General features: G+C 38.6%; 1 protein-coding gene across 1 annotated transcript; it reads left to right on the top strand.

Annotated features, from left to right (window-relative positions):
• The first annotated feature begins 762 nt into the window (after positions 1–762).
• On the top strand, positions 763–24,739 carry LOC131543633 (solute carrier family 12 member 3-like). The gene is made up of 26 exons (XM_058781171.1): positions 763–1,149; positions 1,309–1,398; positions 2,414–2,489; positions 2,660–2,755; positions 3,028–3,167; positions 4,711–4,821; positions 4,909–5,020; positions 5,201–5,331; positions 5,426–5,510; positions 5,628–5,788; positions 9,384–9,491; positions 9,594–9,717; positions 9,796–9,897; positions 10,647–10,802; positions 10,921–11,020; positions 11,090–11,201; positions 12,858–12,992; positions 13,088–13,194; positions 13,795–13,877; positions 13,959–14,039; positions 14,398–14,496; positions 18,836–18,947; positions 19,031–19,117; positions 19,214–19,346; positions 19,427–19,494; positions 20,143–24,739. Exons 1-26 carry the CDS (start codon positions 907–909, stop codon positions 20,279–20,281), a joined length of 2,991 nt encoding a protein of 996 aa, XP_058637154.1. The 5' UTR covers positions 763–906; the 3' UTR covers positions 20,282–24,739.
• The last annotated feature ends 1,662 nt before the right edge of the window (positions 24,740–26,401 follow it).

Here is a 26,401-nt window from a genome sequence, read left to right as displayed (position 1 = left end):
ATGCATGTGCAACAACAATAATATGCATAGCTCTGATCAATTTAATATAACTTCTTAATCATAATATGGTTAGTTTCTATTAATATCAATGGTTATATGATTAATATGTAGCTCTTTTTGACACATTTAGTATTGGGGGTCCCTGCTCTATGTCTCCTTCGTCTAAGGGGTCCTTGTCATGAAAAACGTTGAAGACCCCTGTCTTACCAGATGACAACCATTGATTAATTTGGGTAATTTTGATGCCATTTAGAAGGAGCAAAAGCCTCTCATTTTAATGTAATTTTTGTCTAAGAGAAACAGTTAATCCATTAAAAATAACTCATTCATGTCTTTTCCTTTGCGCACGCTTCTCTGGTACAGCTGGATAAACTTTAAGTTTGCTTCAAAGTATGAAAAAAAAATCACAGGTTCATGACGAGTTTCCAGGTTTATCCAGCTATCCAAGTCAGTCATATGCGGTCATGGAATTTTTTTTTTTTTTTTTTTAATACCAGTAATAATAATCTGTAATCATTTAGTTTATGATGCTCACTTTTAATGAAGGATATCCGAAGTTAACATGTCTGAATTGTTTGTAGACAGATGTGACGTGTTGAGAAACCAGTCTGTTGATATTTCTAAAGAAGACTTCTAAGATAGCAAGAGGACACAATACAAAGAACTGCCAGTCATGGTTCTGCAACAATATTTGTGTACATCTAATAATGGGTGTGTGTAACTAGGCTCAGTTAAGGTATAAAAGAAAACGCAACTCATTTTCTGAGAGCAGAAGGAGGTCTTTTCATCTACACTCGGCTTGGCGCTGTGATTTCCGTGGATGTGTTGGATCATTTCCGTGTTCTCCACTGAGACAAAAGCAGGAAAAGTCAATTTCTTAAGGTTTAAAGTCCTAGAAAATCCACAATGTCCAAATATACTGAACGCATCAGAAACCTAATCCCGGGTCTGCGCCGTCCAGACAATGGCCCTCCTCAAGGAGTTACTGTGGATATGGGGGAAGCTGATTTTGAGAAGGAGAAGGACATGAAAAAAGTGTCATTCTACAATCCGCTGGACCCCGTGCCAAAATATGACTTTTATGCCAAAGACACATGGGCAGGACGTATCAAAAAAACCAGACCGTCACTGGATGTTCTGCGCAAACCAGTAAGTAAATCTCCAGAAGTGGTCATTTGAAAGAAAATGCACGTCTAAGTAAGCTTCTTAAAAGATACAAGTGGGTCTAATTGAATATTGCACAAAAGATTGTTTATATGGCAACACTTTTGAATTTGATGTTGATTCTCTGGATGTTCCTGTCAACAGCCGGAACCTGATGATCTTCCTCCACCACCAGAGGAAGATGGACGGCCCAAAGTCAAGCTTGTTCGCTTTGGATGGGTTCTGGGAGTCATGGTGAGAAAGCAACAATCGTAAATGTGATCTTGTTAACATCACTATTTGTTTCTCCAAGATGCTAAATGGTGAGCTATAGTAATGCTTAAGTGTGTGCTTAGATTTTCCAAGACATCTGCCAGATGTCTTTCTCAGAGAACCCAAACACTACAGACTTACTGGATGTGAATGTCATGTACATTTATACTTCCCAAAAAATGTCATTATCATAATGCATATTAACGTTTTCTGTTTATTTTTAAAGATAATTCTCGTTTGATTCATACTACAGTTATACTGTTTTTTAATTCAAAATTTAATAAAATTTTAAAAATACATTTAAAATATATTTTATTTGGGGGCAGTGAAATAAATATCATACATTTAATTATTTTTTTTTATTTTAATTAATTATTTTTTTTATTTTTTTGCTTCTATTCCCCTCATTTGTAAGTCGCTTTGGATAAAAGTGTCTAAATGACTGAATGTAAACACATTATAATTCTTGGTTTTACATATTATTCATCAGTACAGTAACAAATACTGCAAAAATTGAAATTTGCCCTTTTTTAAATAAAAAAATCAGTCACCTACGTGATTTGTTCAGGTCTGTTGAGTTTTTGTTTTGTTTCAGTTGTGGCACAAAGCCATATTAGTTAGTTAGACCATTATTATGCATATCAGTAACACCCCCAAATAAAAGTCTGTTTGTCATAATTGTAATTTATTACAAACATATTTAAAGAAAATCATTATATAATTTGATCAAAGATTGTACCTAATGTTTGTTTATTTATTTACATTTTTTTTTCACATAAAAATTCCACTGAAGCTTACATAAGTTTGAATCCCAGTCTTAATTTTCATGCAAATAATTGCAATAAAAAAGGGTGGTATAATTTCCTTAGTTCAAAATGTCTTATTTTTCTTTTAAATATACATGTGGAATGTGGAATATGTTCCTGGCTTGATTCTTAGGAATATTAAGGAAACACATTCATACACCACTGATGTTTTTGCTATGATTGGGTTTCAGATTCGTGCTATGTTGAACATCTGGGGAGTCATTATGTACCTGCGGCTGCCGTGGATCACGTCTCAAGCTGGACTCAGTAAGTCGGTCCTCCATCTGTTTTAATTCAGTTTAAGTCACTTGAATTAAATTAAATTTAATTCACTTCTCAAATGCTTTTTTAACAGTTAAATATTTCTTCTTTCTGAGAATTAAAAGTATCAAGGCCGAAAGTAATTTGACATGCCATTTATGCATTTTTACTTACAGTTCTGACCTACGTCATTATCTTCATGTCTATCGTCGTGACAACAATCACTGCAACGTCGGTGTCAGCAATCTCCACCAACGGGAAGATTTACTCTGGTCAGTGAAATGAATTATTCGCCATAAAAACAGGACCGTGTTTTAAGTAAATAAGATGCATTTCACTTCATGATGGTTTTAATTTGAAATGTCACATTTTTCAGTAAAATAACATCCTTAAAAAAAATAAGAACCTGGAAGTAAACTTGCCCAAGGAATGCAATGTTTGTATTTGTCTTAAACACATTTAGTGAGGTGTATCATGATCAACAAACAAAGCCAATCTGTCAAGTAAAAACTCAGGGGAGGTTCAACTGTGATCTTTCCTCCAGGTGGCACATACTTCATGATCTCTCGGACTCTGGGTCCGGAGCTCGGAGCGCCCATCGGTTTACTCTTTGCGTTCGCTAACGCTATCGCCTGTGCGCTCCACACAGTGGGGTTTGCCGAGACCGTCCGAGATCTTCTCAAAGTGAGACATGCACACATTTTTGGGCTTAGTGGGAAATTCAGAAAGCAGATTTTTTGAAAACAACAACAACGACAACAAAACAACACGGTTCTTAAAACACAAATTCCATTCAAGAAGTTTCGTAATTTGGCAACATGATGAGGATATGACGAATGACTCATCACTGTTGTTCAGATGTGTTATAAATTTGAGTTTGTTGATTAAACAAGCGGTAACACTTTATTTCAGGGTCTCTTAACTAGTTGCTTATTAGCATGCATATTGCTAGAATATTAGCCATTTATTAGTACTAATTAAGCACATATTAATGCCTTATTCTACATCCCTAATCTTACCCAATACCGAAACTTAACAACTACCTTACTAACTATTAATAAGCCGCAAATTAGGAAATTATTGAGGGAAAAGTCGTAGTTAATAGTGAAAAAGTGTTCCCTATTCTAAAGTGTTACCCAACAAGCATATGCAAAGTTCAGGTGTGTTGTCAGACTTTTTAATGCAAAGTATTGAAATGCAATTTTTCCTCTGATTTCATGTTCCTTTGGGAGCACCAATATTTTTGGTCCATTTTCCCAGAAAGGAAATACAGTAGTTAAAAGGGGTCATGAACTGCCTTAATTTTATTATTATTATTTTGTACTGCTCTCTGTAGTCCACTTATAATGTTACCAAGGTTTTTACATAAAAATATTGTAATTTATAAATAATAGGCTATTTTCTGTCCTATTTTTAACCCCCCTCATCAGAACGCTCTGTTTGAGTAGGCGTGGCGATTGTAGACTCAGAAGTAAATGCCCATTGCTGTGATTGGCTAATAGTTGTGTATGTTTGACAGCATACATTCCTCATAGATGGACGCTGCTGTGATTTAGGTTAAAAACGCATGAATAACTCAACACATATCAAACAATCTGTAAAAAGAGACAAAGCAATAGTGACCACGTAATAGTGACCATAAAGTGAACAAAGGACCAAGTTCTTACTGACGCGGTCTGGATCTTCATTAAAAATAAAGTTCATTCACTCTTTCCTAACGCTGGGATCAGAGGGAAGGCAATGCAAAGACTGATTTTCCACAACATGGCACTGCACGACATCTTCTTGTCTTTCATCTTCATCCTTTGGTTTCTGCATAGAGCTGCATTCGCCCCTCTCTTTATTTACACTACATGCATGAATTGGTGGGCGGGGCTAAACAGGCATTGATCTTCTGCGGAGGCGGTGCTTATCCACACTATTACATCATAGAGTAGAACATTCCACAAGCTGACATTTTGGCAGACTGCCTTCAATAAGCTGCTTTTAGACTAACTATAAAGTTGAATTCTGATACTTACAGGATGTTTTTATAGTACAATGACCTTTTATATGACAAAAGATCAAGGGAATTTTGGTTTCTCAGTTCATGACCCCTTTAAATGTGGACAAATAAAAGTAAATATAGGAAATACACAATTAAGTTATAGCAAATGTGATTGAGCTCCAAGTGAATAGACAACACAACTGTTTAAATCTCATCCACAATCGTTTTCTCTCTTCTCAGGACTTTAATGCTCAGATGGTGGACGATGTCAATGATGTGAGGATCATTGGGGCAGTTACTGTCACTATCCTCCTGTGCATCACATTCGCTGGCATGGCTTGGGAGGCGAAGGTATGGTCCTCTACTCCTGCTTTCTCTAATTTCCCAGTATTGCTTCTTGTAACACAGTTAATTTTCTTGGTTTTTACTCCACCACAGGCTCAGATCTTGTTCTTCATCGCTATTATGCTGTCCTTAATAAATTATTTTGTGGGGACAGTCATTCCCACCAACACAGAAAAGGAGGCTGTAGGATTTTTCGGCTACCGCGGTGAGTACACATGCTCCTGATCTAATGAGACGTTGAGTGCACATAAATGTATCTTGTTTTAGGTATAGATTAGATATTTGTTTTAGAAATTAAGACAAAAATGCAGAGGAAGAAAATTTTCTTCTTCAGTCAAATTTCAGCAAAGACCAGCAAAACCTAACCACAGTTTTTTTCTTCCAGGTGAAATTTTCGTGGACAATCTGCTGCCTTCCTTCCGAGGCCCAAATGGATATTTCTTCAGGATGTTTGCCATCTTCTTCCCGGCTGCCACAGGAATTCTGTCTGGAGTCAACATCTGTGGAGATCTCAAGGTAATTTTATTTTTTTTGGACGGAGCGTGTAAAGAATAAAAACCAAACCGACTTCAAAACGCTAAATGACGTGGGTTATTCCATGTTATTCCAGGATCCAACGGGTGGGATTCCTAAAGGGACCCTGCTGGCCATACTCTGGACCACCTTGAGCTATTTACTGATCTCAGTCACATGTGGTGAGATTAGACATTCTGCCGCACTGTATTGCATCATAAACACTTATGAAATTAAACAAAATATGTGTCTTATTGGGTGAAAGACTCACTAAAGCAATTTCCTCTCTTCTCTCTCAGCTGCAACTGTTGTAAGAGATGCTTCTGGGAGTGTGAACGATAGTTTAGCCCTGAAAAATTTCACAAACCACTGCACGGGCCTGGGCTGTAAATTAGGCTGGAATTTTGACCACTGTGAACTGAACCGCACATGTAGACATGGACTGGCAAACAACTTCCGGGTGAGTGCATCGGCCATGTTGATAAATCAATAAAACATTTGTTTCCATTTGTTTCCATTGTGTTTCATCAATTTCATTGAGGAAATTGAATGCATTGTAAAGTAATGCATTTTAACTATTTACAAGTAATATATATTTTTTTATTTAATTGAAGGGTTTCCTGCAAAGTCAGTTAACCACGTCTGTTAAATTAATTCACAATATCCACACATTCACTTTTAATCTTATGCCCAATCAATGCTATTTAGTATCACTGATACATTATAGTTTTTATTGATACTTTCAATGAGTTAATATTTTTATATTTCATATTTTAATTTTTTTTAAATTTAGTTACCATTTTAGTAACTTTGCTGTGTTATTGTCATTTTATTAGTTTTTTAATGTCTACAGTATTTTAATTTTGATTGTTTTTGTTAATTTATTTTTTCAGTTTTAGTTATTTTACTACAAGATAAACTGAATGAAAATGAGTTTATTTTATTTTATTTTAGTTAACGTATTAAATTTCAAGTAGACGTTTTTATGGTTTTAGTTTTAGTTAACGATAATAACCCTGTGCACAAAATCCTGCTTTATATCTCATTACATATAATTAATATTTTCAATTCAAACCAGTGAAATTTGATTTAAGAGAGTTTTTCCTTCTTCCATTTTTAAAAAAATCTCCATCCACATGAAAACGCAAACACATGCTTTGAAGCACTGTCAAGAGCATGCCAAACCAACAGGTGGCGATATAATCTCAACTGTAAAGCCATGTTGGCCAATCAAAAGCCTGAAAAAGTTTCCCGTAGGCAGAGATAACAGTGCATGCCCCGACGTAACAAGCCAAAATCTCCGGATTTTGCTGTCTACAAAATAACACTGCAACCGGAGTTTTTGAAAATCTTCACCCTGGCAGGAGTTTTCAAAAATGTTTTGCGTGTGGACGAACGGCTAAACCGCATAGACAAAGCTGCGGTTTTGAAAATAATCACGTTCGTGTGGACAGGGCCTAAGACTGTCAGACTCGTGGACTTTTGTTTTGTTTTCTTCCCTCGTGTGCTTGTGACCTAGTTTTCCCTTGTGTCTGATTGTGTCGTTCTGTTCACCTGTGTCCTCATTAGTTGATCATCCTCACCTGTCTGTTCCTCATTAGCACCCCTACTTTAGTTCTAGCCTGTTCAGTTGTCCCTCGTCCGGTATTGTGAATGTTGCCCCTACGTGTGTCTCCTGCCTGCCTTCTGTGGATTTATTAAAGACTATTTCGATTGATCTTCATCTTTGTGTGTGTTTTATAGACCACATACTGTGACAGACTTAGTCTAGTCCAGAATTTAATAGGCTGACTTCCTTAAGGAAGACTAGAGCTGCTTCAGGACTAAATTGAGGATTAAATTAAATCTACCAGGAGGCAGGTTTAACTTCAAATTAACGTTGTGTTTCCAGTCTTAATATATCAAAATTATTGGTACCATTGGTAGATATGAACAAAGAAAACTGTGAAAATAAATCTGCACTGTTAACCATTTTTACTAATTTTAAAAGAAGTGTTTTTTTTCTCTAATACACATTGGCCACAATTAATGGCACCCTTTTATTTAATATTTTTTGCAACCTCCTTTTACCAGTTTAACAGCTAGTGTCTCCTATAATGCCTAATGAGTTTGGAGAACCTCTGACAAGAAATCAGAGACCATTCCATCATACAGAGTCTCTCCAGACCCTTCAGATTCCCAGCTCCATGTTGATGCTCTCCCCTCTTCAGTCAGGTCAGGGAACTGGGGTGGCCATGGCAGAACCTTTTTTGGCCAGAAGTTTTTTTTGCTCATGACCCATTTTTGTGTTGATTTTGATGGCCATTTTTGGATCATTGTTCTGAGGTAAAATCCAACCATGGCACATTATAAGGCTTTCTGACCCCAAGACTCAACTATTTTCTTCAATTATCTGGCTTTGATCCTTGGAGAGTCTTTGGCCTCTCAAACTATCTTCCTCACACTGCATTAATACAATATAGACACAGACAATATACTGTAGGCAGATTTGTAACATTTCCAACCTGGTCTCATAAAAATACGTCCCTCTGCGCACTTTTTGTGCGACACCGTTTAACGTACCTTGCTGCACGTTTCGCCGCAGTTTCAAATAGAAATGTCCACTGAGTGGCGCTAAAACACAGGTTCAATATGTGAACAATGGCATGTTTTTATTACGTAGATATTGGTACGTATTGCTGTTTTTTTATTACGTTGCTTCAGATACGTATTGCGGCGGTTCAGAATTCAAATATCCGGGGACTGTCGCTAAAGGTTAATGCTCTATCGTGTTGGAAATATGCCCTACACCAAATCCAGCCCTAAACCTACCCGATAGTGTTAACAAATGCAAAACTGATATAAAAACATATTAGCTGATGCAACTGTGCCATTTGAACTTCCTTTTACGCAGATTTTAACTGCTTTGTCGAAACGTAGTAACATGGGATTTAAACCGGTGCTTCTCGTCTACTAAGTCCGTCTCCGTACTCCGTGAGCTACCGAACAAACTTATCAACTATGAAAACCCATACATATGAAGCTGGATGTGTGCGATGCTAACGTTCAAAAGCATCAGTTTTCAAATCTCCCAGCATATTAATATTGTTTTGAAGTCATAGCATGATATTCTTCAAGTAATTGTGCGAAAATTACGCTTTATTAATCGCAACTCTGTAAATTTGTGTGAAAGTGTACATTTATTTTGGAAACTGCAGTGATATGTACTTACTGGTACGTATTTCATGTCACGCTAAAAAGTGCACCCAGGTACGTAAATGCCATGAGACCAGGTAGAACATTTCCTGTTGACTGAAACTCCGTAATTATTGTCCTAATTGTGGAAATGGAAATGTTCAATGCTTTAGCTCTTTTCTTACATTTCTAATTTTCTATCTTGTGCTATTTTCTTGACTTCATAGTTTGTGAAGCTCAACAATCTTTTGCTGCACATCAGAACTATATTCTTTAATCTGCACTTAATCTGTGTTTCAGAAAGGCATTTTTAAAACCATGATTACCTTATTCTAGATTAAGCCCACTCTTGGCTTAATTTAAACCCTATCTGGGAAACTGCCCCTATATAGCTCCTCCTTATTTGTCTGATTTACTCCACCCTTACATTCCGGCGAGGGGATTGAGATCAGAGGGCAAATTTCTTCTCCGGATCCCATGAACCGTTTAAGGACCAGGGGATCTACAGCTTTTGAGGTGGCTGGTCCCACTCTTTGAAACAACTTACCAGTTCACATTAGAACGGCTTCGACCTTATCTACAACTTTCGATTTTACATTCACTTCAATGCATTTAGAAATCATGTGTAAGCAAATCATCACCTTGAAATTATAAGGTTCTATCTGATATTTTTGTCAAAATACAGTTATTCATATATTCTTATTCTGTGACGACTTATTTACATTATGTAATGGATTTTTTATAAATAAATAAATAAATCATATTATTCCAAGTTTATGAAATGTCAAAAACTGAAAAAAAAAAAAAGTGATGGATATAAAGGATGGATAAGTACAAAGATGATTTCTGGGTTTTTTTTGTTTTGTTTTTTTTTCCTCCAGATTCTTACCACTGTTTCAGGATGGGGCATTTTGATCACCATTGGGGTATTTGCCGCCACCTTGTCATCAGCGCTGGGTTTCTTGGTGTCTGCTCCTAAAATTTTCCAGGTAGAAATTTCAGTCATTATTTAATTAAATTGTCGTTTATTCAACATGCAGTGAAATATAACATGTTATAATATCGTTTTTTTTTTTTTTTTTTTGTCTCAGTGTTTGTGTAAGGATAATATCTACCCCTTCATCGGCTTCTTTGGGAAAGGTTACGGGAAAAACAATGAGCCTCTACGTGCCTACTGTCTCGCGTTTTGCATCGCTATGGCTTTCATCCTCATTGGTGAGTCCTGGGTCTGTTACTGAGGTGTATCTCTCTCTGCAGAAGCTTTAACGTTTGGTGTCATGTTGATGTTTTCAGGTGACCTGAACACAATCGCTCCTCTGATCTCCAACTTCTTCCTCTGCTCTTACGGCATCATCAACTTCAGCACCTTCCATGCATCAATCACCCAATCACCCGGTGAGAACCTCATTATCATCATCATCAGATTTGCATTGTTAATGGTAGATATCTAAAGATAGTGCTTGCATAATTATTAGGCAAATCGATATTCTGATCATAATTATGCACATCTGAATATAAGGTATTTATACAAAATTAATAGTAGTTATTAAGATTGATATGGTTTGGAATTGCAAAATGTGCTTGGGAAAACAATAAGATAAAATATTGACCTGCTTAAGTATTATGTTTGCACTGTAATTTGATTAGTATGGATGCAAATGAAGATCTAACAGTCATTTTTCATTGAGGGATTGACAGTAGGGTATACTTTCTAGGCTTTAGTCCATAATTTGTCACTGCTTCTTCAAACTTAATCTATGCACACTCCCAGTTTCTGTGAATTAAAAAAAAAAAAAAAAAAAAGTAACTAAAATCATTTATAATTATATTAAAAAAAACATGTAACATCTTAGGATTCCATGAATTTAAAACCTGAAAGTCTTTAACCAATGAATTTGCATAACATTTTTTCCCCATCACAATTTCTAAAAAAAAATAATAATAATTAAGCTCATGTTTCTGTAAGGAGGACATAAAATAAGCTTGACACCCTTGCTGTACTGTGATTTATGGACCCTGAATAGCACTGTATGATGTACAAAGAAAGATAGGAAACAAGAAAAAAGAAAACACTTAAACAAAAAGAAAACTCAAAGTTGTTGAGGAGGTGAATAAAAATAAGAAATATTTGTTTTCTCTTGCAGGTTGGCGGCCAGAGTATCATTACTATTCTCCATGGATATCTCTGTTTGGGTCTATCTTGTCATTTATCCTCATGTTTCTGTTCACATGGTGGGCCGCTCTCGTCACTTTCTGTATTGTCCTCTTTCTCCTCGGCTATGTTACTTATACAAAACCTAGTGAGTGTCATGCTTTATCAGTTGAGCTACAGTACTTTAATTCAGCATTTTAAATGATATATTTCAGTACAAAAACATACAACATCCTGTTTTTCATCTCGTCTGATTGTGTTTCCAGAGATAAACTGGGGCACGTCTTATCAGGCGGGTTTCTACAACATGGCTTTGTCCTTCTCGATGTCTCTGACTGGTGTTGAAGACCACGTCAAAAACTTCAGGTAAAGATTATTAGCAAACTGACCGCTTCAGCTCACGATACACCAGCCGCTCACATCTATATCTCTTAGGCCTCAGTGTCTCGTTCTGACTGGTCCTCCTAATGTTCGTCCTGCTCTGGTGGACTTTGTGGGGACTTTCACCAAAAACATCAGCCTAATGATCTGTGGGAACATTATCATGGTATGTGACATTAATTTTAAACAGATAAACTGAGAGTTTAATGCGTCCTTGCTAAATAAAAGAATATATACAGGTGCTGGTCATATAATTAGAATATCATCAAAAAGTTGATTTATTTCACTAATTCCATTCAAAAAGTGAAACTTGTATATTATATTCATTCATTAAACACAGACTGATATATTTCAAATGTTTATTTCTTTTAATTTTGATGATTAGAGCTTACAGCTCATGAAAGTCAAAAATCAGTATCTCAAAATATTAGAATATTACTTAACACCAATACAAAGAAAGGATTTTTAGAAATCTTGGCCAACTGAAAAGTATGAAAATGAAAAGTATGAGCATGTACAGCACTCAATACTTAGTTGGGGCTCCTTTTGCCTGAATTACTGCAGCAATGCGGCGTGGCATGGAGTCGATCAGTCTGTGGCACTGCTCAGGTGTTATGAGAGCCCAGGTTGCTCTGATAGTGGCCTTCAGCTCATCTGCATTGTTGGGTCTGCTGTCTCTCATCTTCCTCTTGACAATACCCCATAGATTCTCTATGGGGTTCAGGTCAGGCGAGTTTGCTGGCCAATCAAGCACAGTAACACTATGGTCATTGAACCAGCTTTTGGTAACTTTGGCAGTGTGGGCAGGTGCCAAGTCCTGCTGGAAAATGAAATCAGCATCTCCATAAAGCTTGTCAACAGAAGGAAGCATGAAGTGCTCTAAAATTTCCTGGTAGATGGCTGCGTTGACTGTGGACTTCAGAAAACACAGTGGACCAACACCAGCAGATGACATGGCAGCCCAAATCATCACAGACTGTGGAAACTTCACACTGGACTTCAAGCAACATGGATTCTGTGCCTCTCCACTCTTCCTTCAGACTCTGGGACCTTGATTTCCAAATGAAATGCTAAATTTACTTTCATCTGAAAAGAGGACTTTGGACCACTGAGCAACAGTCCAGTTCTTTTTCTCCACAGCCCAGTTAAGATGCTTCTGACGTTGTCTCTGGTTCAGAAGTGGCTTGGTAGCCCTTTTCCTGAAGACGTCTGAGCGTGGTGACTCTTGATGCACTGACTCCAGCTTCAGTTCTCTCCTTGTGAAGCTCTCCCAAGTGGTTGAATCGGCTTTGCTTGACTGTATTCTCAAGCTTGCGGTCATCCCTGTTGCTTGTGCACCTTTTCCTACCCAAATTCTTCCTTCCAGTCAACTTTGCATTTAATATGCTTTGATACAGCACTCTGTAAACAGCCACACCTTTCAGTAATGACCTTCTGTGACTTACCCTCTTTGTGGAGGGTGTCAATGTTCGTCTTCTGGATCATTGCCAAGTCAGCAGTCTTCCCCATTATTGTGGTTTCAAAGAACAAGAGATACCCAGAATTTATACTGTAGGGATGGTCATTTATTCAAACTCAAATGTAAATATTCTAATATTTTGAGATACTGATTCTTGAGCTGTAAGCTCTAATCATCAAAATTAAAAGAAATAAACATTTGAAATATATCAGTCTGTGTGTAATGAATGAATATAATATACAAGTTTCACTTTTTGAATGGAATTAGTGAAATAAATCAACTTTTTGATGATATTCTAATTATATGACCAGCACCTGTATATTTCAAACTTGTGATGGCGTTTTCTTGCTCTCTGTCTCTCAGGAGGATGAGAAGTCCAGTTTCCCGCAGCACAGCACCGATATGCTGGTGGACTGGCTCAATCAGAGGAAAGTTCGTTCTTTCTACACGTCCTTCACCGCTGACAATCTGAAAGAGGGCACACATAATCTCATGCAGGTACCACTGTCACTAGCTTCAGATCTGCTAGCTTTCTTCTGGTCGTCTTGTTCTACTCACAGAGTCTTTGCTGTTCTCGTCAATGGTCTTTCTAGGCTTCAGGTCTCGGTAAACTGAAGCCCAACACTCTGGTTTTGGGATACAAGATGAACTGGCAAGAATGTAAACCGGAGAGCTTACAGGACTACGTCAACACCATCAGGTGAGCTGCTGCTTTTGTTCCCAAATGTTAAACGACTTGGCACAAACTGATTGGTTCATGTTGCATATGCAGCCAACGAGCTTGCTGCTTTACATTTAAGTGGCTGGTTAGCATCCACTTGAGCATTTTGCAGCGCACTTTCAGAGTTCCTCTGAAACCCTTCACCTTCCCCAGCTCCACCTGTAGAGACCTGCAACAGGTTATTTTATATGCTATTTGTGCAGCAGCAGTATGTCTTAAATACTCATAGCACTGGATCACCACATGCATTGGCAGTAGCAAGTTCCCATACTTGCTTGCAGCAGCAATAATCTACAACTACAGCAATAACCACCAGCAGCAGCAGCAGAGTAGCAGGCCTATTCCGCCAAGACTATTACATTAACACTTTAATATCCATTACCATGCCAAAATTGTCTGAGAGTTGTCATGATAGAAATAGAATTATGAATGTGCAAATGTGCTACTTATAGATGAACAGTTTTGATAAATTATATATGCATGTAGTCCTAAGATGTTGTGTATTGTTCAGGTGAAATATGGCCTGAGGGGAAAGGCTCTTCTTTTGGTTGCACTTTATTCTTTGTGTTTTTCATACAGCGACGCATTCGACTCCAACTACGGCATCACGATTCTGAAAATGATGGATGGATTGGACGTAACAGATAATTTGCACAGTGCAGGTTTGTGCTTTATACAGTATGATGAAAATGGATTGACGCTATAGTCAAATCAAGGCTGATGTGGGTTTGTTTTGGTTGTAGGTGGATCATCTGCAATTGACAATCCGGCATTTGATGCAGATGAAGTCCAATATGAAAAGGATGAGACAGACCGGAATTCAGGTGAAACACACATCTGAAATCTTATTTACTTTGCACTTTTACTCCATTGACACTGCTAGTGAAGCGATGTGACATGATATAATGTTACAGTGATTTTGGGATACCAAATTAAAAACCCTGGATGGAAATGCCAAACAGCAAAAAGCTTTATGTGTTACACTCGAAACAGGAATGCAATATTCTAAAATAATTGGAAGAATACTTGAATATTCAACCAATCAGAATGCTTTTATTAATCTGCGAAACTGCACATGGGGTATACAGATTTTTTCTTTTTCCAATCAAGCTTCAGTTGGTGTGATTTGACCACTGACCTTACAAAACTCCTTTTTTGAAACCATTTTGCCCCCTCATCCAGATATTTCCGACGATGGCTCGAATGAGCAGGTCAGATCGGTGTTTCAGACGAAACAGGGCAGGAAGAGCATCGACATCTACTGGATCTCTGATGATGGAGGTGAGAATCATACTTAATCAGAATCAGAATGAGTTTATGTAACGGTTGTTGTCCCCAATGTGGCCTTAAAGGGATACTCCACCCCAAAATGAAAATGTTGTCATTAATCACTTACCCCCATGTCGTTCCAAACCCGTAAAAGCTTCGTTCATCCTCGGAACACACTTTAAGATATTTTGGATGAAAACCAGGAGGCTTGTGACTGTCAAGTAAATTACACTGTCAAGGTCCAGAAAAGTAAGAAAAACATCATCAGAATACTCCATCTGCCATCCGTGGTTCAATCTGAATTTTATGAAGCGACGAGAATACTTTTTGTATGCAAAGAAAATAAAAATAACGACATTTATTCAACAATTCGTCTCCTCTCTGTCTCTCTGTGTCAGCGTAGCGCCATTTTGGAGAGCATCCGATGGACGCAAAGTGCGTACGCTCTTCTTTGTCATCAGTAACGCATGGATACGCTGTTTCTGTTCAACGTACAATACGTATCCATGCGTTAATGATGACAGAGAATAGCATACACACTTTGTGTCCACCAAAATTTCAAAGATAAAATTAAATGAATTGCTAATTACAACATTGAAGTAAAAATGTAAAACCTGTACAAATACTAGAAAATCACAAATATAAATAATTGGGAATCATGTAAAAAAAAAAAAAAAAAAAAAATAAATAAACTAAAAAAACTCAAAATACATTTATGTAGTTTTGTTCGCCTGGCTGTTTCCTTATAAAGGTCCAGAAATTTGTCAAGTTTTTCTTAGGTGTCTTTAATGATATGATGTCATTATGTTGCTGTCTTGCCAATAGCCAATCACTGCATTGCTACATCTGCCCTTTTCGGGGAACACGAGAACGTGCAGTAATCTTAGATAACTTAATCCAGATATTTTAATCTAATACGCGAATTCGTTTGAAGAACAAAATTAGCCAGAGATCAGTTATCAGGATTAGAAGATCTGGCATCTTTCAAATCATCTCAGATGTAATAAGCGACGTACGAAGAACGGACCCCAAGTTTTAGATAGGATGTCAACAACAGCGTAAAAATATCTGCATTGTCTATGTACAGATAATGAAACGGTAATATGTATTATGTCTATTGTTCTTTAATTCTAACATTATAACATGAATTGCACTGAAACTGTTATACAGTTGAATTTATTTATACCATAGTCCCACAGAGTTACACTATTTGTGGCCACATATATATGCAAATTAATTCTCTGCCAGCGGGAGGCACTGTTGGAGCGGAAGAAAGCTAGGTTTCCCCGGTAACGCTGTACACAAAATGGCGCTCCTCTCACAAACGCTGCTTTATCAGACATGCAAGATGAAATGAAAATGACATCCGAAATTTTCTGAAAACGGTTGGTTTCCATCAGAAATACAGTGATATAAAAACACCCGCACCTGATTTCGATTTTGAAATGTGCAGTGCCCAACCAAGCGTTCTCTCCACCCGCCAAACATTCGAATTTCCATAGGCGGGATTTAAAATTTGTGATGTCACAGACACCGGAAAACACAACCCATTCTCACCCCCAAGGCATCAAAAACTGAAGCATGGTCAAACGCCTTTCGCGTCACTATGAAGACGCCAAAAGTGCCCCTAGGCGTCAGTATATGACATAATAGGAACTCCATTGCTTTCAATTACTTGCTTTATGCGTCAGGTCAAGACGCTTATGGAAAATGACATCACGTTCTCCTCCGTTGTTTTCAGTTGTTTGTCTTAGTTTAATGGTTTGCATGCATTTGTAAAAAAAAAATATAAATAATTTTATATACATTTATTGGAGCACCTAACCCACCCCTACCCTAAACCTACCCACTTCTGAACAACATAAAACACGTAACAGGCAAATATAAGTGCAGTAACCGGTATTTATTGCAAAAACTGACCATAAAGAAGCAGTATAAAAGCATTACAAACAAGTCGTGCTGCATTCTAGGTTTTCTGAAGCCATACAAAGTCTTTATGAGAAGAAGAGAGCAAAACATAAGGTTTTAATCGCTGAAAATGATCCCGCTCCGTTAACGCGCTCACATCTCATTCAAAAGCGTACTCCCGTCCCGCAGCATGATGCAATTGGTCACGAGACACACAAGAGCCAATAGCCTGTCAGAACAGCATAACGCAATCGGTCACGAGACACACAAGAGCCAATAGCATTTCACAACCAAGGCTGACTTAAAGCTTCTTCTGGCGGCATTTTTTGAATTTGCGCAAAGATTGCAGCATACAGGATGAGTTTAACGCGAACGGAGACGGCGATCGCGTCTATTTCTCTCACATATCAAATGTTTTGCCTCGAAAGACTTGGAATATTAATATTTTTTGAATAAATTATGACGGTAGTTGTATCTGCCTGTTATATCTTGCGTTTTATTGACAATTGGTAGGTTTAGGGGCAAGGGTTGGGTTATGTGCTCATAAATGTGTAAATAATGTAATATAAATAAAACTGTTGTGGCTGTTTACATTGAAAAATCACACCCCAACATATATGCAATAATGGCAATGTTATTACCCAATATATAATTTAATTATGTGGTCCAAGTGGTCCTGACCAAGCTTCAATATGTGACGAGTTGGGTGTGAGAATGGGTTGGAAAACAACACTGTACTCCACACCAGCCGTTCTAGTTGTTTTAAAAACGAAATATCTCTCTTTGGAGTGGACTTTGAGATTTGTAACTTTGTAGATCGTTTTATGCCCAAACATACACACTGACTAAAATTCAAAAAGTGAAAAAGCAGAAAAGGACCCCTTTAAATGCAAATGAGCTGTTGCTCCCAGAGAAGAGGGCGGAGCTTCAAGAGCTCAAGCTCCAGCATTAGCCTTTGCAAATAAACATCCCACTATTAGTCCAAGCCTGTTATCTTTACAAAAAACGTACTTGGTTTCAAAGTCAGTCATCTGATTACACAGACAGGGAGCAAGGCGGGATAAAAATAACAACAGGTCCCACTTCTGATTATGAGCTCGACAACTTCAAGCGATCGACTCACATTGCTTTCATATGCAACTTTTAACTACCACATTCCTATTTAAGATCATTCTGGCAGCACCAGTGAAAATAGGCAGATACAATGATAGCTTTAGCAGTTAGCCTTACAGAGTGCCAAGAAGCTCTTTCAGAAGAGCAATTTGGAAAACAAACGTGTGATTCTTACTTTGTCTGGAGCTGACGTTCACGCACTAAGCGTTGGTATTGATTTCTAAACGTTTAGGGGACGTTACTGATTTTTTCCAGGATATTTCCTTCGAAAATTAAATTTAACCACAGTGTCCTCGGCTCAGATGGGGGGGGGAGATTATGGCTACTCATTCATGTTCATTAGTGCATCCCAAAACACAACACTTGTAAAGCCTCTTTGGCGATGACATTGTATATAACTCCAGTAATGGTGAACCGCAGCTTCTCACTAGGGCTTTGTTTATGCTAATAGGGCAGAGAGCATCACAAATGGGCGGGACTTTTTCCCCTCAGTGATGTGAACAGAGGGAGAATCTGAAACAGCTCCTTTGGAGAGACTGTTCATGATTTATTGGTTTGAAAAAAAATAATAAAATAGTTGGTGGATTTTTAACATTATAGGCTGGCTGTTTTCACACACTGCGGCCACACAACTGTGTTCAAACCAAGCGGTCAACCTCCCGCTCTCTCTTGTGAAACCAACACGGAAGTGATTTAAACTGTAATTCGTCAACTGGCCGCTGGAGGCTGGCTGCAAAAGGGAGTCAATCCCATAGACACCTCATGTTAAAATGCCCAACTTTACAGTAGAAAAAAACATGTTTGCAGCCTGGTTCAAAAAATGATGTTGATCTATATAGCTAATTTTGCCCTTCATGAACTGTGAGGGGTGTGAATTTTTTTTAGAACTCATTTGTTTAAATTATATTGACCCTTAAAATTCTGCATAATTAAGAGCGTGGCCAGTTGAGTGACAGGCGGATTGCCGCTGCTGTCGCCACTGGCGAGCTAGGCAGGCGTGGTTTCAGCAACCAGCTCCACCCACGTCCCGCCTTTTTGCCCATTTTCGATTATCCGGGAGTGACGCGTGGTGGCAAGATGCCAAGGTGGCGGCGGTCGGCTCCACCCACTTCAAAAATGCTCTTCAGAAACCTACGGGTGATGTCACGGACACTACGTCCATGTTTTATACAGTCTATGGTTCAAACACCTTATAAAAGTGATTTTAATGAAGTAATTAAACTCCCTGCAGAAGCACCATACTAGTTCAGTCTGGATTGGCACTCATTTTGATATTTATAAAAGTTTCCAACTTATTTTCTCACTGTGAAGCACCGTTGCTCTCTTTTAGGTCTGACTCTTTTAGTGCCGTATTTGTTGACCAGAAGAAACCGCTGGAAAAAGTGCAAACTCAGAGTGTTTATCTTAGGAGACCAGGAGACCATGAAGGAAGACCATAAAGAGTGAGTTGATCGTCATCATCATTTTTGTAACTGTATATTTTTAGTTTTGATATGCAGACAAGTCAATGTGTTTCTCATTTTAGCATGAAGATGCTGTTAAAGAGATTCCGGCTGGAGATCGAGGACGTTGTCATAATAACAGACGTGGATAGAGCTCCTCTAGCTAAAAGGTGAGAAATGGGCACAAACATGCTCATGAACACTCATACAAAAACATGCAGGTTTCTTAGTAACTTTCGTGGTCTTCTTCCTCTCTGTTCCTGTAGTTTGCAGCGGTACGAGGAAACCATCGCCCCCTTCAGGCTGAGTGAGGAACAGGCTGGAGCAGACGTACAGGAGCTCAAGAGACTGAGTCCATGGAAAATGTCCGACAAAGACCTGGAGGCCATGAAACCAAAGGTGTGTGTGTGTTTGCTGGTGTGTGGGGTTTTGAACACTAATGCGATGCATCCGTTAACTTATTCTGTATTCACACTCAGATTGAGAGGACTCTGCGACTAAACGAGATCATCAAGAAGAACTCCGTCAACGCGGCTCTGGTTGTAATGTGAGTATTGATACTTAGACAAGTTGACTTGAAAGTGATTTGAAGTGACTTGTTCAATTGTTCAATGTTCAATTTATTTATAAAGCACATTTAATACAACTTTAGTTGACCAAAGTGCTGTACATAAAACATAAACATAAACATCTAAAAAATTGACAATGACTTCAAATGAGTGGCATCACAAACAACTGATCATAACTTTGAATACTTTCAGGCTTGAGACCCTGCTTAACCAATACGAGTACTTTGGTCACCCAAAGAGCTGGATGGCCATCTTTACCAACTACCTGATACTAGCTCTAAACAGAATAAACCAGGAAATGAATAAAAGAAATCAGAAAAGCAGCAAAGACAAAAGAAAACATACAAAATTTGGAAATAAATAGTTTTGTTAAAGTACAATTTTAATAAACAACAAATTACAATGTTTTAAAGTTTATGCTTTTTTTTTTCTTTCTTGTGAAGCCCGTTGTGCTAATTTGCTGAAAGGTGCTATAACAAATTATTATTATTATTATTATTATTATTATTATTATTAAGCATTTAAGCAGAAGCCTTTAGATCAAAAGGGTCTCGAGATCATAACAAATTCAGTCAAACGTGTCCAAACATTTGAATGGTAAATGTGTGTGTGTGTGTGTATTTCAGTTCTCTTCCGGTCCCTGATATCACCTGTCCTAGTTCTCTCTATATGGCCTGGCTGGACGCTCTGAGCTACGGCATCCATTGTCCCGCCCTGCTCATACGAGGAAACCAAGAGAACGTCATGACCTTCTACTGCCAGTAAAACACTCACATTAATGCGACTGTTCATCCTTAAACACATGTATTACTGCACATTAGTAACAATGTAAAGATGCTGAACCTGTTAGTCTGAAATGAGCTGCTTATTTCTCTTGAACAATGACTGTATTACTACAAATACATATTTATTTCACATGCTTGTATCTTTGAGGATGATACAGGTCAAACAGATTTGGCAGAAAGGATAGAATAGAGATACAGTAAAAACACAGTAGAATTAGGCTGGTGGAGGGAAGTGCTTTTTCTGTAATATAAATGTGTAATATAACCATGCTTATTTGTTCTTGCTTTGTAAAATTGATCAAAACATTATAATAATTTAGAAAATGTTACATTTTGTCTTCATTTTAATAATAGATTATTAGATTATTATTATGAATTGCAAGTACAGGTGCATCTCAATAAATTAGAATGTCGTGAAAAGTTCATTTTTTCTTGTAAGTTATTTCAAAAAGTGAAACTTTCATACATTTTAGATTCATTACATGTAAAGTAAAACATTTCAAAAGTTTTTTTTTTTTGTTTTAATTTTGATGATTAGAGCTTACAGCTCATGAAAGTCAAAAATCAGTATCTCAAAATATTAGAATATTTACATTTGAGCTTCATTGAATGACCATCCCCACAGTATAAATTCCGGGTATCTCTTGTTCTTTGAAACCACAATAATGGAGAAGACTGCTGACTTGGCAATGATCCAGAAGACGAACATTGACACCCTCCACAAAGAGGGTAAGTCATAGAGGGTCATTACTGAAAAGTGTGGCTGTTTACAGAGTGCTGTATCAAAGCATATTAAATGCAAAGTTGACTGGAAGGAAGAATTTGGGTAGGAAAAGGTGCACAAGCAACAGGGATGACTGCAAGCTTGCGAATACAGTCAAGCAAAGCCGATTCAAACACTTGTGAGAGCTTCACAAGGAGTGAACTGAGGCTGGAGTCAGTGCATCAAGAGTCACCACGCTCAGACGTCTTCAGGAAAAGGGCTACCAAGCCACTTCTGAACCAGAGACAACGTCAGAAGCGTCTTACCTGGGCTGTGGAGAAAAATAACTGGACTGTTGCTCAGTGGTCCAAAGTCCTCTTTTCAGATGAAAGTAAATTTTACATTTAATTTGGAAATCAAGGTCCCAGAGTCTGGAGGCAGAGTGGAGAGGCACAGAATCCATGTTGCTTGAAGTCCAGTGTGAAGTTTCCACAGTCAGTGATGATTTGGGCTGCCATGTCATCTGCTGGTGTTGGTCCACTGTGTTTTCTGAAGTCCACAGTCAACGCAGCCATCTACCAGGAAATTTTAGAGCACTTCATGCTTCCTTCTGCAGACAAGCTTTATGGAGATGCTGATTTCATTTTCCAACAGGACTTGGCACCTGCCCACACTGCCAAAGGTACCAAAAGCTGGTTCAATGACCATAGTGTTACTGTGCTTGACTGGCCAGCAAACTCGCCTGACTTGAACCCCATAGAGAATCTATGGGGTATTGTCAAGAGGAAGATGAGAGACACCAGACCCAACAATGCAGATGACCTGAAGGCTGCTATCAAAGAAACCTGTGCTTCCATACCAGCTCAGCAGTGCCACAAACTGATCACCTCCATGCCACGCCGAAATGAGGCAGTAATTAAAGCAAAAGGAGCCCCTACCAAGTATTGAGTACATATACAGTAAATGAACATACTTTCCAGAAGGCCAACAATTCACTAAAAATGTTTTTTTTTTTTATTGGTCTTATGAAGTATTCTAATTTGTTGAGATAATACACAAGTTTCACAATTTGAGTTGAATTACTGAAATAAATGAACTTTTCCATGAAATTCTAATTTATTGAGATGCACCTGTATTCTTTTATCTGCTTATAAATGTGAAAAATAAAAACAATAGCACCACATATCTGAACACTTCAAATATACGAATTTTGCTTCTCAGTGGCCTCAAAAGTGTTGACTTTAAATTCATTAAGTGTTTACTTTAAATTCCTAATTTACACTCAATGTCACTGCATTAGATAACAAAATAAAGCCACATGAGAAATACACTGCAACACAAATAATACAGAAAATAACAATGTCAGTGGAAGGTCATTTTGTGTTAATGCTCTTAAATTATGGAACTCATTACCCCTTAATCTCCGTACCATCTCATCTTTGTATGCTTTCAAGAGTCAGTTAAAAACATATCTGTTTAATATGTACTTTGGATAATGGCTATATGTTGTATGTGTGTTTACAACATGATGGTTCTGACGATACTGATCGCCCAAGGGGAAACGCTTTAATCCAAGTCATCAAAATCTGCATCTTTGGCCCTCACAAGCAATGTTAGACTCCCTTGGGAGCAGGGGACCGGCTGACAGATCAAAACCAGGTGCACTGGCTGAGACTAAAGTGATGGACAGTTCAAAATCAGCCACCATGGCTGATTCAGCACAGGATGATAGTTCATAGATGGCCTCCTTAGTCGTGATAGAACAGGATGAGATGTCAGTGACAGCCCTTCTGGCTGCGACAGGACAGGCAAAGAGTTCACAGATGGCCTCCATAGCCGCGACACAGGGACAGCCCTTCTGGCTGTGATAGGACAGACAAAGAGTTGGTGAGTGGATACCACTGACACCTCCGAAGGTTCTGCAGCGGTTGCCACCACCTATGAAGGTTCTGCAGTAGTATCCGTCTCTTTGATTGTGACCCGACAGGCTGAGAGTACATTGCTGGCCACCACCATCGTACAAGGAGCTGAAGCAAGCACCGCTGCTTCAGGAGGTTCTGCAGCAAGTGCCGCCACCTCTGGAGAAGCTGCAGCGGGTGCCATTGCCTGGGGCAATTCTGTGGTGGTGTACGCAGCCCAAACACAACAAAGCGATCCCCAACACGGGAAGCGCTTCAGACAGGGGAATTAGTGCAGGAACAGGAGGGTTAAAGTGAGCTGGTTTGGGGATACCATCAGTGCGTGCTGACACCAGCGGTGGATCCTCCTCACTGGATGCCCACTTCTGACGCTTGATGACAATTTCCCTTGATAGGATAGTGGAGGGTTGCAGTACAACAACCGCAACAGGACGTGGCTCTGGGGTGGTAGACATGACGTGAAGCAGTTCTGGAAGGTCAGACGAGACACGGAGAGGCTCTGGCAGATCAGACGAAATGTGACGAGACTCTGGCAGATCAGCTGAGAAGTGATGTGACTCTGGGTGATCAGCTGAGACGTGACGTGACTCTGGGTGAACAGCTGTGATGTGAGGTGACTCTGGGTGATCAGCTGAGACGTGACGTGACGTGACTCTGGGTGATCAGCTGTGATGTGACGTGACGTGACTCTGGGTGATCAGCTGTGACGTGACGTGACTCTGGGTGATCAGCTGTGACGTGACGTGACTCTGGGTGATCGGCTGTGATGTGACGTGACGTGACTCTGGGTGATCAGCTGTGACGTTACGTGACTCTGGGTGATCAGCTGTGATGTGAGGTGACTCTGGGTGATCAGCTGTGATGTGACGTGACGTGACTCTGGGTGATCAGCTGTGACGTTACGTGACTCTGGGTGATCAGCTGTGATGTGAGGTGACTCTGGGTGATCAGCTGTGATGTGAGGTGACTCTGGGTGATCAGCTGTGATGTTACGTGACTCTGGGTGATCAGCTGTGACGTGACGTGACTCTGGGTGATCAGCTGTGATGTGAGGTGACTCTGGGTGATCAGCTGTGATGTCAGGTGACTCTGGGTGATCAGCTGTGATGTGACGTGACGTGACTCTGGGTGATCAGCTGTGATGTGAGGTGACGTGACTCTGGGTGATCAGCTGTGATGTGAGGTGACTCTGGGTGATCAGCTGAGAAGTGACGTGACTCTGGGTGATCAGCTGAGACGTGACGTGACGTGACTCTGGGTGATCAGCTGTGACGTGACGTGACTCTGGGTGATCAGCTGTGATGTGAGGTGACTCTGGGTGATCAGCTGTGATGTGAGGTGACTCTGGGTGATCAGCTGTGATGTGACGTGACGTGACTCTGGGTGATCAGCTGTGATGTGACGTGACTCTGGGTGATCAGCTGTGATGTGACGTGACTCTGGCTGATCAGCTGTGACGTGACTCTGGCTGATCAGCTGTGTAAGGATCCACCCGCTAGTCCAAATCCAGCGGCCTGGTCGAAGGTTTAATGCATGTTCGGTCTTTTACTTGCGCTTCTGAATTTATCAGGATTTAGTTTAAATTTTGATCTAGCTCCAATTCTGATCTGACTCCAATTCCAAGTGATCATTAAATTTAGACTGTACTTCTAATTAAAAACTGATCACAAATAGAAGACCATGAACCGGATTCGTGACACAGACAGTCTACTAATACTTTAATGACTGCTACTTGACACGTAGTTGCAATTAAAGTTACTTGCTGTTAGTAGAATGTCTAAAGTGGACTATCGAAATAAAGTGTTACCTGTGTTTATATTGTATTTGTGTCTATATTGCTTGTGTGAATGTACAAAACTACCTGTTTTATGTAAATAGACCATACAGAAAGGCACAATATAAATAAAACTACTTCTTCTTACTTACAAAAAGTTAAAACTGTTACAATTTCTGATTTGCCATTATAAACTTATAAACTGTCAGATCAACAGTTCTTCTTTTTCTTCCAAATCCAGAAGCCTTATTCACACCGCAATGTCCTGAACTAATTTATTTTCAAAAAGAAATACCTGCCTGTTCATAATGTTATTCATTTATGCTGTTTTTTGTACACTATTTGTGTGCAAAAATGTCCCTTCTGAATGTTTTTTGTTTTTGTTTTTGTTTTTGTTTTAGAAAAAAAAAAAATAATAATACTGTCAATCTCTCATCTCATACACAAGTAACATACAGTTAGCATTTAGTTTAATATACACTGTAAAAAAATAAAAAGGTTTGACCTAACTCAAAAAAATAAGGCAACCTATCACAATCAACTCAACTAGCAACCGGCAACTTAAAAACTTTAGTTGATCTAATGAATAAAAGCCAATCTACTGAATGTTAAAAGATCTGTTAGAGCAACCAAAGATGTTTTAGCAATTAGCAATGCTAATCTTTTTTTAACAATCCTCTTTCTTTTAGATTTATGTTTAATTCCAAAGCCTTGTAGAATGTGGGTAGTATTTGCCTCTTAAAACTAAAGGCAAATATTTATGCTAATAGACAAATGTATTAAACAAGTTCAAACAATATCAATCAATCAATCAATCAAACTTTATTTATAAAGCACCTTAAAAACACCGAAGTGGACCAAAGTGCTGTACAGAAGGCTCATACAAAGCATATAATACAATTAAAACAACATTTAAAAAAAAAAAAAATAAATAAATAAATAAAAATAAAAATAAAAATATGTATATATGTATACACACATATATACATACATACACATGCATACACACACATACATACACATACACACACATATACATACACATACACATACATATATATACACATACACATACACAACCAAATCTCAACATCAGGTATCAAAGGCCAAGGAAAAAAGATATGTTTTAAGAGATGATTGAAATAAAAACAATGAAGAGGCCTGTCTAATGGGCAGAGGCAAATCATTCCATAATTTAGGAGCTGCCACAGCAAAGGCACGGTCCCCTCTAAGCTTACGCTTTGTTTTTGGCACCTTCAGGAACAGCTGATCAGCTGACCTGAGAGAACGGGTAGGCATATAAGGGTGTAGCAGCTCAGAAATATAAGGTGGAGCAAGCCCATTTAGGGATTTATAAACAAACAGAAGAATTTTAAATTGAATCCTAAAATGTACGGGCAGCCAGTGAAGTGAAGCTAATATGGGGAAATGTGCTCATATTTACGTGTTCCAGTTAAAAGACGCTGCAGCGTTTTGCACCATCTGCATACGAGCAACAGAGGACCCACTAACCCCCACATACAATGCATTACAGTAATCAAGCCGAGTGGTTACAAAGGCATGGATTACTGTCTCAAAATTTTGCCTTGTAAGATATGGCTTTATTTTGGCCAACTGCCTCAGTTGGAAAAACTTGATTTAACTACTGCCCTGATCTGACTGTCAAACTTAAAATCTGAGTCAATTTTCACCCCTAAATTAGTA

This window comes from Onychostoma macrolepis, chromosome 07, assembly GCF_012432095.1.
Source record: "Onychostoma macrolepis isolate SWU-2019 chromosome 07, ASM1243209v1, whole genome shotgun sequence".
NCBI classification, from domain to species: domain Eukaryota; kingdom Metazoa; phylum Chordata; class Actinopteri; order Cypriniformes; family Cyprinidae; genus Onychostoma; species Onychostoma macrolepis.
The sequence above is the reverse complement of the archived record's forward strand: the minus strand, read 5'-3'. Positions and strand labels throughout refer to the sequence as shown.

Coding starts and splice junctions, on each gene's coding strand:
- LOC131543633 (XM_058781171.1), top strand. CDS start 907: ATGTCCAAATATACTGAACGCATCAGAAACCTAATCCCGGGTCTGCGC. Junction 9,718..9,795: donor TATGGCTTTCATCCTCATTG/GTGAGTCCTGGG, acceptor TGATGTTTTCAG/GTGACCTGAACACAATCGCT. Junction 9,898..10,646: donor ATCAATCACCCAATCACCCG/GTGAGAACCTCA, acceptor TTTCTCTTGCAG/GTTGGCGGCCAGAGTATCAT.